The sequence below is a fragment of the Thunnus maccoyii genome, chromosome 14 (genome assembly GCF_910596095.1).
Source record: "Thunnus maccoyii chromosome 14, fThuMac1.1, whole genome shotgun sequence".
NCBI lineage: Eukaryota > Metazoa > Chordata > Actinopteri > Scombriformes > Scombridae > Thunnus > Thunnus maccoyii.
The window spans coordinates 11891963-11905165 of record NC_056546.1 but is presented as its reverse complement, the minus strand read 5'-3'; the positions used below and the strand labels follow the sequence as shown (position 1 = coordinate 11905165).

General features: G+C 37.2%; 1 protein-coding gene across 10 annotated transcripts in view; it reads right to left on the bottom strand.

Annotated features, from left to right (window-relative positions):
- LOC121911630 (ryanodine receptor 2-like) overlaps positions 1-13203 on the bottom strand; it is a 189332-nt gene that overhangs the window by 114534 nt on the left and 61595 nt on the right. For 5 of the 10 annotated variants that reach the window (XM_042433290.1, XM_042433292.1, XM_042433291.1 and 2 more), the window contains exons 101-103: positions 12962-13026; positions 10865-10965; positions 2920-2997 (exon numbers count right to left, since the gene is read on the bottom strand). In XM_042433290.1, coding sequence (XP_042289224.1) covers positions 2928-2997; positions 10865-10965; positions 12962-13026 — 236 coding nt within the window. In that variant the 3' untranslated portion in view covers positions 2920-2927. Of the gene's footprint in view, positions 1-2919; positions 2998-8034; positions 8344-9382; positions 9435-10864; positions 10966-12961; positions 13027-13203 lie in introns of those variants that run through there. The other 5 variants (XM_042433289.1, XM_042433296.1, XM_042433288.1 and 2 more) reach the window with 5 other exon arrangements.

Here is a 13203-nt window from a genome sequence, read left to right as displayed (position 1 = left end):
GATATGCACACACACCCACACACAGCACAACAAAACGTGCAAATCTAATCTCATATTTTCCTTGGCAGATAGGTATATGAAAAACTCCTACATTCATTTTTCAGCTAAATTCAGCGTGAATGAGTCCCATTAGCTGCATGCCATCTTGAAAGAGGTACCCAGTGTTTTCAATTGTTAAACTCCATACTGGTTAAATGAAATGCCAAAAAAGAAACATATTACTTTTTTTGTATCATGACTGATGTAGAAAATAAATTTCAAACATTGTATCATAAACATTGGTGGATTAGCAACCTATTGTGCAATACTGTATTATGTATTTGTCAGAATAATAAAATACACCAAGATTAAAATATGTATCTAATAAATATATAATAAAATAAAATAAAAAGTTACACTTAATTTAGCTAAGTTGAGCTAAAAGTAGCAGATTTTTGAGCTGATAAATTGGTAAAAGTAAAAATTACGCATTATTTATCAACACGTATGTACATGAACACTCACACACACACATAAGAAAAGGATAACAGCTGAGCAGGCAGATGTCCACACAGCTGTGGATACAAAAACAGTTTTGACGACTTTTTCTTTTGAACCAAGCCAGGCTTGAGACTCTGGATAAAAGTCTTTAGAAATTAAATACAACGGTGATTAAGAATAATATTGATACTCATCTCTCTTGGCTTCAGGTTGGATTCCGTATTTCTGTGCAATGATAGCGACCAAATTGATGCAAAATTCTGAATAATTCCTGCCAACAAACAAGTGTTCCTCAGACTTGATTTTTTGAAAGGCAAATAATTCCACTTGGCTGAAAAACCGGTCATTTCCCCAACTGCTCTAGCTTACCTTTGAGTGAGCCAATTTGCCAGTTTCAATTATTTAAGCAGCACCTGTCTCCTTTCAAATTCCAGTGGCTCAGATCACTGTGCGAGCAGCCCTGCTGAGACAAAATCCACTCTGCCTGCTGATTCTAAAGTAACACCCATCGAAATGAAATAAGATGTTGGTGTGATACAGGACTCAACGAGGAGTGATGCAAACAGACCTCATCTGCTCGGATATCTACTCACTCTCCACACACACACACTTTCTTTTCCTTACTAAACCCTCATTGAGTAATTGGCTTTCTCTTGGCATGGAGTTGTCCAATCTAAATGGTAATTTGGAAGGCCTTCCTCTCGTCAGTGGTGGTAATGCTTGTTTACTAGAAGACAGTTACTTTATACGAAAATTAGAGTTGTAAACGAGAAGGCAAGGGTCTGTCTGACTGTCACATGTCAAAACTGTGAACCTGACCTAAGAACACTTCAATAAACTACATATAGCCTGAGGCAAGGCAGTTGTAATCCCACAAAAAAATACAGTCTAAATTAATCAACTTGTTTATCATTATGTTTTATTTAGTTTATCAATAAAGCCTTTTCTGTGCAGTGTGTATGCTCTCCCCTTGTTTACCATGTTTTCCCCAGGTGTTCTGGTTTTATCTTGCATTCAAAGCACATGTAAGACAGGTGTATTGGAAACTATACAGTGTCCAGAAGTAAAAATGTTTTCATTCTCTCTGTATTAGCTCTGATGGATGTGACCTGTCCAAAGTACTTCCATGCCTTCCACCAAATAGACGCTGGAATAACACCCAGTCCACCTTAAACTTAAATATGACAAATGGAGTAAAGAAGGACAATAAATCAATGAGTTAGAAAGGAAATGAGGGGGAACATATGACAAGTGCAGGAGGAGTTCTCTTCTCTTTCTCTTTTGGATTCTTTTTTCATATATCATGCTTGTGCACCGAAAATGTTGTATAACACCTTCCTTATGTAGTTTTAATGCAGACATAACAGTAATTTAGTTGCGCTGCCAATTAGTGCAAGTTTTCCTTCTTGTACACACTGAAGTATGTCCAATGTCCTCTCTCTAGACAAAATAATTAGCAGGTCTAAATTTAAGGTGTAATTTTGATATTAAAGTGCTAACGTCAAAGGCACAGGCACCTGGGGAAATAATCTTCTCTTATGTATTCAGCTTTATTATTTCTTGTTTTCTGACCTTGCAAATTCTGAATATTTCACACCATTTTTAATCTCTGTGAGTTGGTTGTTTTAACTGGTCAATTTAACATTGAATTCTACGAGCAAATGGCAGTTTAATGATGCTCTAAAGCCTGAAGAAGGATTAAGGAAGTTGCAGGTGAGCATTTGAGGAGATAATCTTTATCACATACAAAATTGTTGTTGCAGGTACTTAATCGGCCACAATCAGGATTTCATGGCCACAAGCTTAAGGGATTAATTTTGGCCACTGGTGCCAAAAATGTAAGTGTTTTGTTAAGAGATTCACATGGTTGCGTAAACTGACAACTTCTAATAATTATTTTGTTTACAAGACTATCCAGATAGTGTTGTGGTTCTTTTATTTAAAAAGATGACTGGCTTCACCACTACAGCATTATTTCAACTGGAACATCCAATGGTTTGATGTTACAGGGGCACATTAGTTTGTGTCATTATAGTTCAACAGCCCGGTGTTGGTTTCCAATGATTTAATCAATGTAACATCCGTGGATCATCATCATGTGTCATATGGTGTTGTGTTTTGATGCAGCACTTTTCAATTTGGAGGCTGCTGTGATGACTTCAAGTGGCTGTAGGGATTAATCAACTGAGGGTGGAATATTTCTTACTAACTGAAGATGTTGTGAAGGACAGATACCGGTAGCAATAAAACCATAGAGTGAGTAAACATGTTATTGGAAAAGATGTAAGAAAGGAGAGTCATTTCAGCCAGTATGTGTATCTAGAAAATGTCTGTTTTTGTAAATATAAGCAACAAAAGCTAGGCAATTCTAAAACATCTTACTGACTTTAAACTGAAGAACTTGCAGTATTGTCAATGCATGACCAAGACTCAACCTACGTCTCTCCCTAAGAAGCTCTGATAGCTAGACATCCCCAGCAGACAGGCTTCCAATGATTTCCTGACAGGTCAGTAAAACTGAGAAAGAAAGGGACCAAACAAAGAAAATTACTTTAGAGAGAGCGTCTGGGGATGACAGCATGGATGAAAAAAAAGGACCATTGCTGGGTTTAATCTAAAAAGTACGATTGCCAATAAACAAATAGTACCCATACTGTACCATGGACAGTACAATTGATCCTTTGTTCACATGACCAAATATGTCCTTTTATCCCAAAAGAAAGTAGCATAGTTGGCCCTATGGTTCTAAATTAACAGCCAAGTGTTAAAATAAAATCAATAAATGACTGTTAAAGAATTGAGTCCTACTTAATACAAATAAAGCGAGCTGGGTGTGATCTGATGTGCAACACAGTCTTAGTTTGAGGCAGCCAAACTGAAATCAGAAGCAGTAACAAAAAGGAGACACTGCTCATATTCAATTCAAGACTCTTGGCCTCAGGTGAGAGTAAATTCACTCCCCCTTTTTCTTTCCTCTTGTCATCTTTTATTGATTTACAACTGAGATTACATTTCCATGATATATTTGTGTGCAGAGGCAATATCTCCCAAACAACAACAAGTGTCTTAGGCAATATTCAGAATGATCCAGCCACGTCCCCCAATATCCATAATCATTTCACAAAGCCCTCTATGCACACCCAGCTGTTGTATGCCAACCTAAAGCCATCTGCCTATGCATAATTCCTATATTCCTTATTGTTGGCCACACATACATTATCAGAATGTCTTTGAATAATGCAAACCTAAAGGCTATGGATGATGGATCCATATCTCATTGATTTCCTATTGAAGACTATGAGAAATATGGCTGGATCCATTAGTCACTGCATACATTTTGGTCATTTGTCACGAGGTCAGATCAGTTTATATTATTCCTATGCCACTGGTAGGCCCACTGGCTTTTTGTAATGTGTTGTATGACACCAGTGAACTTAAGTAAGATAAGATCACAGCAGCTTTCTATTAAGGAACTCTGCTGTAAGGTATTTATGATACTGTATTTGCTTTTACAAAAAGACAATAGGGTTTCTGTGATTCAAAATGTAAACTTATTAATGTGTGTAAAGCTCTGCACATTTTGTATACTGTGGATAAAAGGCAAAAAGCTAAAGCTGTCGAGTCAAGACTCATCATTATGGGTAGGCCCAAGGTTGCAATGCCTGTGCAAATGTAAACATCCCTAATGATTTTCAGTGTGGCACTTGGTAGCTGTCAATCATAATTAGGTCTGATACTTAACATGGTGCGGAGTTGTTATGGCTTTGGTTAGAAATGCAGCATTTGATTTCACTCTCTGATAAGCATCACTGTGTTCATGCTGTTGATTCTGATTTGATGTTTCCCCACAAGTGATAAATTAGCAAATTTTACAGCCCCTCCTGCACTGACACATACAGTACAGGTACTTATGAGTAAAACTTTGTCTTTGTAAATATCTGCAAATATTTATAAACATGTGTAGAATACTTTTTGCTGCAAAACAGCAGCTTAAGCTACAGTTAATGAAGGTCAGGAGTGTTGGCTTGTTGTTTTTAATGCAGTGTGTTTCTTTGTTCCATAGTATGGATAGTGCTAAATGGTCATATCAGTGAGAGTTGTTAATGAGAATATGGACAGTAGAAATTTCTTTATCAAGCAAATAATTTCAGAATAAATGTCGGATGTTGGATTAAGTATCATGATTGAACAGGCGCATAAAAATGAAATGAAACAGAACAGTGTTTGTAATGAATAACAAATGCTTTTAAGCTTTAAAAAGAAAAGAAAAAAGAAAAAGAAGAGCCCTGGATAGTTTCCTCTGGCAATGAGTCTGGTAGAATCCCAAGGTTGACTACAATGTGGACTACAGATATAACTTCCAAAGTATAAACACAGTAGTAGCAGTGACCTTGGGAAGCAATATATATAAGCTTGCTGTCACACATCTCTTCTGCTGGTATGAAGTGGCTCATATTCTGTTGTTATGGTACAAAACTTTTAATCTCAATGAAAATGAAAAAACTCTTGTACACTGTCTTGCTTACAGTTGGTAAATTTTGACATTTCATCTGCTCAACCTTCATCAGGCTACAAAAATTGTATTTGATATAACTACTACATATCTTCACAACTTCTCCAGCCTGGACTTTTTTGGTTTGTACTTTCAAGTTAGCACCTACCACTGTGAAAGGAAATGGCTTTCCCTTGCACATGTGAAATAAATCTCATAAAAGTATGTGCAAGTGTTCAATATCAGTATGTCAGGCTGGGAGTTGGTGTTGGAAGGTTGTGACTAAGGGAGGCAGTGGTTAACTTGATACTCTTAAACTGTGCTTATAAAGTGTGGTTAGAGAGACAGAGTGCTGCTGTCCACACTTCATAAATGGCCACAGTAATAAGGTGATGTGCACGTCCTGCTCACATGTCAGTGGACAAGACACTGTAGAGGAAGTTGACTGCAGCTCAGCACAAGACATCAGATGAAATGCTGATTCAAGTTTCTTTCCTTGCTTTACAGAGGAAAGTTCATGTGCATTTTTTTCTTTCTTAGACAGTACAGTACTGTTCATATTTTGATCAGAAGGTGTATATTCCACCACTGAGTTACGCTCCTAAACTACATCCAGACCTTCTGGCCTCAGCATTACTCTGCCACAGGATGGAAAGATCATAAAGACCAGGGGGGAACCTTGGCGGATGCAAACGAACATCCATCTTTTTTGATCCAGCGGATGTGGCAATTATCCACTGAACAGTCAGTATATTTAATTTGGGTTGTATCGGGGGAGTTGAGTGCCCTGCTTAAAATAATACAGTGTTCTAGTAAATCAAGTGGTAGAAGGCTGCTTCTCAAATTGTACCCAGTGTCTGTTGCAGATGTGTGGTGTGAGAGAACTGCAAAGAGGGGTTGGATGTCTGTGGGTTTGATGTTATGACGGTATGATTGATTTTTATACACACTAGAAGGGGATTCATTTCAAAATGAAATAGGCTTTTGATGAGAGGTTTTCCCCATTCCTGACCATTGAACAGAGGCTGATGCGGCATCTGATCAGCTAGGTTTTCAGTCTGGTAGTTTCAGTATTATCCTTATGAATCTTCAACAAGGACATGGTTTTTATGGTGTTCTTGTTTAGAGACAGTAGCAGTATGAATCCTTACATGAATGTGTAATAGTGATATCTTGTTTCTCCTCAGAGGCAATACTCAATCAAGTAAAATAAGACAATATGGTCAAAATAAACAGGTATTTAAACCTCAGATATAAGTACCCTAATTAATTATGTACATACTGTATAGTAGTTGAAAAAGCTCAGGAACCACAGAAACACAAATATACATAGTGGAACTATGAGGCTATATGAAATTATTTGGAAGTACACTGAGTAGCATCATTAACATAATGATTAGCTTAGTGATTTACATTGTAATTGCGACACCACAAAACAAAACAAAACAACACACAATATATGATATTAATGTCCCTAATCAGTAAAAAGAGTTTTATGAATAACTTTGTGAGGATATTTTGGTGGCTTTTCTTGATTCACTGTTGAGTTTCTGTTGATTTGCACCTTTAAACAAGCCATGCAGAGCAAACACTGTCACATTCCTCTTAGATTCCAGTAGAGGATAATAAAAACAGACCTATGGTTTTAAGAATTTAATCAGACTTCTTTGAAGCTTATTTAGCTTTTTGTTTATACAAAATTATAATCAAAAACTTCCCAGAAGAAGGCAAGAACTCTTCATATCTGGCCTGAAAATATTTCCTCTGGTCCTTAAATGGGTTACAACCATATGGTTCAAATCCTGAGTGTCTGGCTTTACAATGTTTTCTCAGTTAATGTTAACAGGAGCAGTAAAGAGTAGCCACAGTACAGCTACCATAGCTATATCCATAGCATCACAGAAACAACCACAACTGCAACCATAGCCCTCACTATAACCATATCATCAGCCACAGCCTCAACCACAACTTCAACCATAGCTCAACCGAAAACCAGACAGAGCAGCTACAACTGTGGTCGCAAGTATAACCTACTGTCAGAGCTCTGCCTTTCAAAGAGAAATGGGCAATAAATGCATAATGTACAGTATTACTTCATCTCTCCTTTCTATTTTATCTGTAGAACTGTGTAGAACTTTACCTCAAACCTGCGGTGTCTTACACTGTAACTCAGAGGCCGGGCTAAAACACTAACTGTCCCTATGGAAGAGGGGGAATGAAAAAATCTTTAAGAGGGGACATAAAACTTATTGTAAGTTAACACAAAAGTAGCTCTGTAGAGCCCATTGTGACCTTTCAGGGGCTCCATAAAGTTAGTACTCAAAAGCAACATGAATACATATCAGTAACAGACTTGTGTAAGCTCAGTGTTCAACCTTTGCATAATGAGGACAATATCTGTAGGTGGCACTCCCACATCTGTCATCCAGCTGTTACTGTACGCTCTGTGCACACATGCATACTCAGTGTGAGTTTCTATCGGTTTAACAAAACTTGCCACGGTCCTTTAGTCAATGAGTTATACCCGAGAATTCCCTAGAGACTTTCTTGGCCATAGGAGACAGCGGTCAATCATGTCGTTAAGCTCAGTGATCCATTTCCATGGCAATATTTTGACCCGAGCACTGGGAGACTTGCTGGCATGCTGCACACTGGCTGATAATGAGAGGGGAAATAGCTGAAGATGAGGGATGAGCAGACAGCGGAAGGAAGGAAAAAAAGAGAATGAGTGGCAAAGACGAGGGGAGGAGAAGGATCCTGGAGAGATGAGCACAACAGGCAAGAAGAGAGAGCCTCAAGAAACAGGGTAGAGGAGGGTAAAAAGAACAAATGCCAGAGGGAGAGTGCTTATCTGGATGTCACACAGGGGAAAGGGATGTGAGGCTGTGATTAGAAAGACAAATCACATCATTCACAAAACATGAGCTCACGAGTCACATCCAGCTAGCAAACTGTCATGAAACTGAATTTGGATAGCTAGCTTTGACTGCTTGAGACTGAAAAAAATCCAAAACAAACAGCATGTTAACTTTGTATCTGAAAAGAAACAAGCTGTTCATATCTTAAGTTTCCAAATTATTTAATAAATATAATTTAGAAAAGCTGTGCATCAAGATACAGAATGCAGACGTTAAGGTTAAGCCACTCCAAAATCCAAAATCAATATAGTGCGCACACAAAATTCAAGGTAATTTAGTGAGTCCAAAGGCATCAATCAAGGTGGCGTCTGTGTGATGACATTATCTAGGGAGGCTTTAGATCTCTCAGATTTCCTTTCATCCCAGTTGATCTTCATATTGCTTACGGAAACAGTCTCCCACAGGAAAGAATTCCCAGCAACGCTCCTGGTACATTTTCCACACATAGGATTCCTAGTAAAATCAACAGAGTAGTAATATGTCTGTAAGTCATTACTCTGCCAAAGCTATAGAATACAATTTCAAGTTGTCACAAAGTTTGTCTGGCCTGATTTTTTTCACACATAAAAAAACAACATTATATAACCACCTAGCAGCCCCCAAATTTAATCTACACCTGAGAAATATAGTGAGAAATATGCCTCATTGAAAGAATACACACATTATATCCAGAGATGAGTCCCAGGACTGAACTCAATTTGGAAATTGCACCCATTTGTCTAAAATGTTTTGGGCTGATAAAAATGTAATATTTCCTTCCTTTTATCAAATTTGCAGCATCACTTACGAGATGCATTCTGTGCCACAAAGATAAATTTTAAATTATTTCAAACAATGGATATGTCATTATTATACTACACTGTGCAGGATTTTGAATTGAGCTAATCGTCATCTATTCTGATGCACATTGCTTTCATAGATTTATAAACATAAAATGTGAGAGACGAGAGAGAAAAAAGAGAGGGAAATGCTGCTTTTTAAAACATGGTGAAAAGTGAAAATGTTTTCCTTGATTTAAAGCACTCATCTTTAATCGATGTTGAAAAAGGTCATGTAAAATATGTTGTATAGTGAAAAGATAAGACAAGTGAATTAAAGAACTTGCCCACTGGCAATTTGAACACCCTCATTTTAAATTTATAGCTTTTAATATTGCAATGGTTTATGAGTAAAAAGAGAAATTGTAATCATAAGGGATATGCTGGGCATGTATATTATCATAAAATGTGCGTGCCAGGACTGATATGGCTTTTGAGAGACAGAGTGAATGCCGATTCTGTCTTAGTTGAAAAGGTTACACTACAGCTTTGTCATTACCATCGCAAATCCTGGAATTAATAGGTCACTGAAACATACAGGAACTGTTGTGGATATATTAGGGAATATGAGATTTGGCAATGACAGAAGGATTGTTTAAGTGCTTTCAAAGAGCACACACTGTTCTGACTTTCATTTTGTTCATGTATTAAAACAGAAGAGAAAACGTTTATACCTGCCCCGTGTGTTCAGTTTCATCCTTGTTAATGAGGTACATCAGAAAAAATCTGTAAGGACAGAGGAGGGAATCATGTAGCTACTCACATACCTCCCACACTTACTCGAATTCAGTGTGGAGGGATAAACACTTGAGTAGAAAGGTGTAGCATTAAACTAAAAGCTGTGCAAAAGTCCTAGGATTGTGCTGCTTATGGAAACAGTTGTTAGGCATTTCAAGTGGAAATACTGCCAGAGATTACAGCTTCATTTTGACAATCGGGTTAAATATTTATTTTAATGTTTGCAAATATGTGATGACTGAAGCAAGGAATACTGTAGACCATTTACCATTCAGTTAATTAAATTACAAGTTTTGATGGTCAGGAAGCTTAAAATGTTAAGAGGCATCACCGTTATACGTATATACACAGACGTGAGCAAGGAAGAGTCGATCAGTCAGAGGATGTAAACACAGGATCCATTCTAATTAGACTCTATAAGCTCTTGCCAATGGCAATTATTGATGTAGCAGCAGTGCATAATGCACCAACACCCTCAAAATTACCATATTTAACCATCCATATAGTGGAAAAGGTGTCCATTAACTTGGTGATCAATTGTGTATCCATGAAGGTAATGTAGACCGTTTGTGTGGTTTGTGTTATATATGCAAAAAAAAATAAAATTTTTAATACTAATATAGACATTTTCTAACGTTTATTGGTTTTTAAGTTAGTTTGCATCATGTTTTTGTTTGTATTGTCATGTTTTTCTCTACATAGTATAAATGGATTCTATGGTATTCTACTGTATTTTCCACTGTTTTACATTGTTTGTAATCCAAAATGATCAATGTGAATAGTATGGATGCCACGAGATGTGTTAGCATCCTGTGATTGGTTGATTCTTACTTGCTCATGCCACTATTTGTATGGTGGTAGAGCTTCTTGACATTTTACGCCTAAGGACCAAAACGCAAGACTTCTTGCTTCATCTCAGACTACCCAAGTTTGATCCAAAGCATTTGTTGCTACGACTGTGAGGTATGCAGCTTTTTAGTTGATTGTTATTACAAACCGATGCATGTATTAGTAAAAAAAGATGCTGAGGTGGCTAATGGAGAGGTAAGCATTATACTGCCTTTAATCTTTTACACCAAGAACAAGCCTAAAAAAACAGAATAACACATATTGTATGTATATTGTGTTTGGCAATAATGGTTTATGACATACTGTTAGATGAATGATTAACCAGTTAGAAAACTGATTGAGGTATAATTGTGTTTTTTAATGTTCTGTTTTGTTTCTTATAAAGGTTTAGTGATGGTGGAGCATGCAGAATATTCACTTTACTATATCTGTGAAAGGTAACATAGCAAATACAGTTCCCGCCATTTTAGTAACAATATAACCCGTTGTGAGTTTTAGTATTTGCAAAATTATTAGTGTGAGACAATCGCAAAGCCAGGCATGAAAGTAGTGAGCATGAATCAACTCACAGATAGTTGGCCAAGTTGTGCTCCTGTAGAGTGTGAGTCTCAAATCCATGAGGGACTGTATCAAAGTATTCACTTCCCATTCCACATATAAAACACTTGGTCTGTAGGAGGAGAAAAGTAAAACATGTAATGGTTCATGAAAGGTTTGGACAAACATGATGATCTCTAGAGTGTATTTGAAGAAAAATAAAATAAAATCCAAAAATCCAAAACTAAGGATCAGAGTTCATTTTTAGTGCTCTGTGACTCAAATGTGGTATTTAGGCTGCTGGTAAAACAATATGAAACATTTAAGTTGTTTCTTTTTATAAAGACACTCAAAGGACCCCCACAAAAGACTGTAAATAAGAGCAATCTAATTCTTTCCAGGATTACTAACTAACCAGGTTTTCATCAAGACACAGATTTTTTTTTTTTGCTGAGCTTTTGCATCCTTTTTGGGTACTAAACAGTCATATTATTTTTGTCAATATTTACTAGGTTTGTGCTGATAAAATGACATGACATGAAAAGAAGCAATACAAAAATTATGTTTTGGGGTTAATGCAATATGTATTTTAGGTCATTCCTATTTATGGGTAGAAATTATGGGAGGATAGAGGTAACAGCTCAGACTGATTCATTATTGCTAATGGACCACTGCAGCAGAGGAAGCTGCGTCACTGTGGTTTTATTTTTTGCAACACTCACACGGTGGGAAAGAGACTATATAGAGACTAAATGAAAGCACACAACTGATTTCAGAAAAAAACAATGACAATACTAATACTATATATTGATAACAACACTATTACTATTAGCACTATAATATAATACTCTGCATAATCATTTCACAGCGCTTGTTTGAATTCTTTCTGAATCTGCTTTACATTCAAATGCACAACAGCTCTACTGTTTTTCTTTTTTTTTTTCATGTGATGTATTTTTTCCACATGAATGCACAAGGGCAGTTGCTGGCTACTGTGTGTTTGCCACTCATATGGGAGTGACTGAGGGAACTATGTGCTCAGTGACATCACATATGTACCCTTTCCCTCAGCATTTAGAGGGTAGCTCACCACTGTTTGTTAGATCAGCTATGCTGCCTTGTTTCCTCAGCCGTCCAGCGTTGATTACTTGCCTGCCTCTTTGCACCTTTGGACTCTGTTCTGACTTCGTACCGGTTGCAGATTGTCAGCCTGCTTGACTACACAATATAGCCTCTTTTACTTGTTCAACCTGCAGAATCTGCTTTGGTAAGGTTCTCTTCAAAGCTGTTACAGCCTTTAGAGGCATATCACTGAGGGATATATGCATGTGGTAAATAAAACTACTCCACAGACTCCAACAAAACAAGCTTTAGATGTAACTCTGGTTCAGCAACTCAACTCAATTTTGGAATCATTATCGAGAAGAAATTTGTATCCTACAGCATCTAGCCTTTACTTATTAGGCTATACCTAAGTTTACATTCTCTAACAACACTAATCGTGTCAGTATACAAGCCTGTATGAGAGGAGAGACTGAAAGTAACAAGGACAGGCGGCAAGTGATATATGTTTTATCAAAACTGTATATTCTATTAGTGCCACTAATACTCGAAAATTATTTTAAATAACAGGAATTAGTTCTTCTTAGATTAAATATGCTATAGTGATTACCCACCAATTATCCAGGAGAAAGAGATAATAGTATCCTCTCATTATGGCCAATCGTAAGATCTTTTCCTGTGACACAAGCTCCCGTAACAACATCTGAATCTACTTAATCTTGTACACGCACAGTCACCACTTCACCCACACCTAAAGCCTCAAGCTTATATAGCTACCGACCTCATTGAATCTGCTGCTAAAATCAGTATTGTTACAATGACCTAGAGATGCAAGGGACATATCAGCCAACGTGCTGTGTAGTATGACATGCCTTCGGATAAGAGGATCAAATATTTACAGTACATTTATCCTTGAATAGTCTTTGTACTTAAATCTGAAGCAGCATTGCATACCGAACAACTTTGATAACACAGTCAAATTGTTTGCAAAGTACATGTCAGGGTTCAAGTGTGTGTGCACTCAAAAGTGAGTGTTTGTGTGTGAGAGACAAAGTGTCAAATCTCACCTCCATATCCTCTTTCACCTGTTCCTGCTGGTCACGAAGCTCCCCGAAGGCATCAATTATCAAGCCTGAAAAAAGAACATGATTATGTGTGTCTGTGTATCTGTTTGTGCAAAAGTACACATATGCATGGCTGTGCTTGTGTCTGAATGGAGGTGTCAGTGAAACTTAAGGACTCAGGGGGATAAACACATCCCACATGAAAAATTCATCAAATGTATTCTGGTCAAAAAAGGTGAATATAT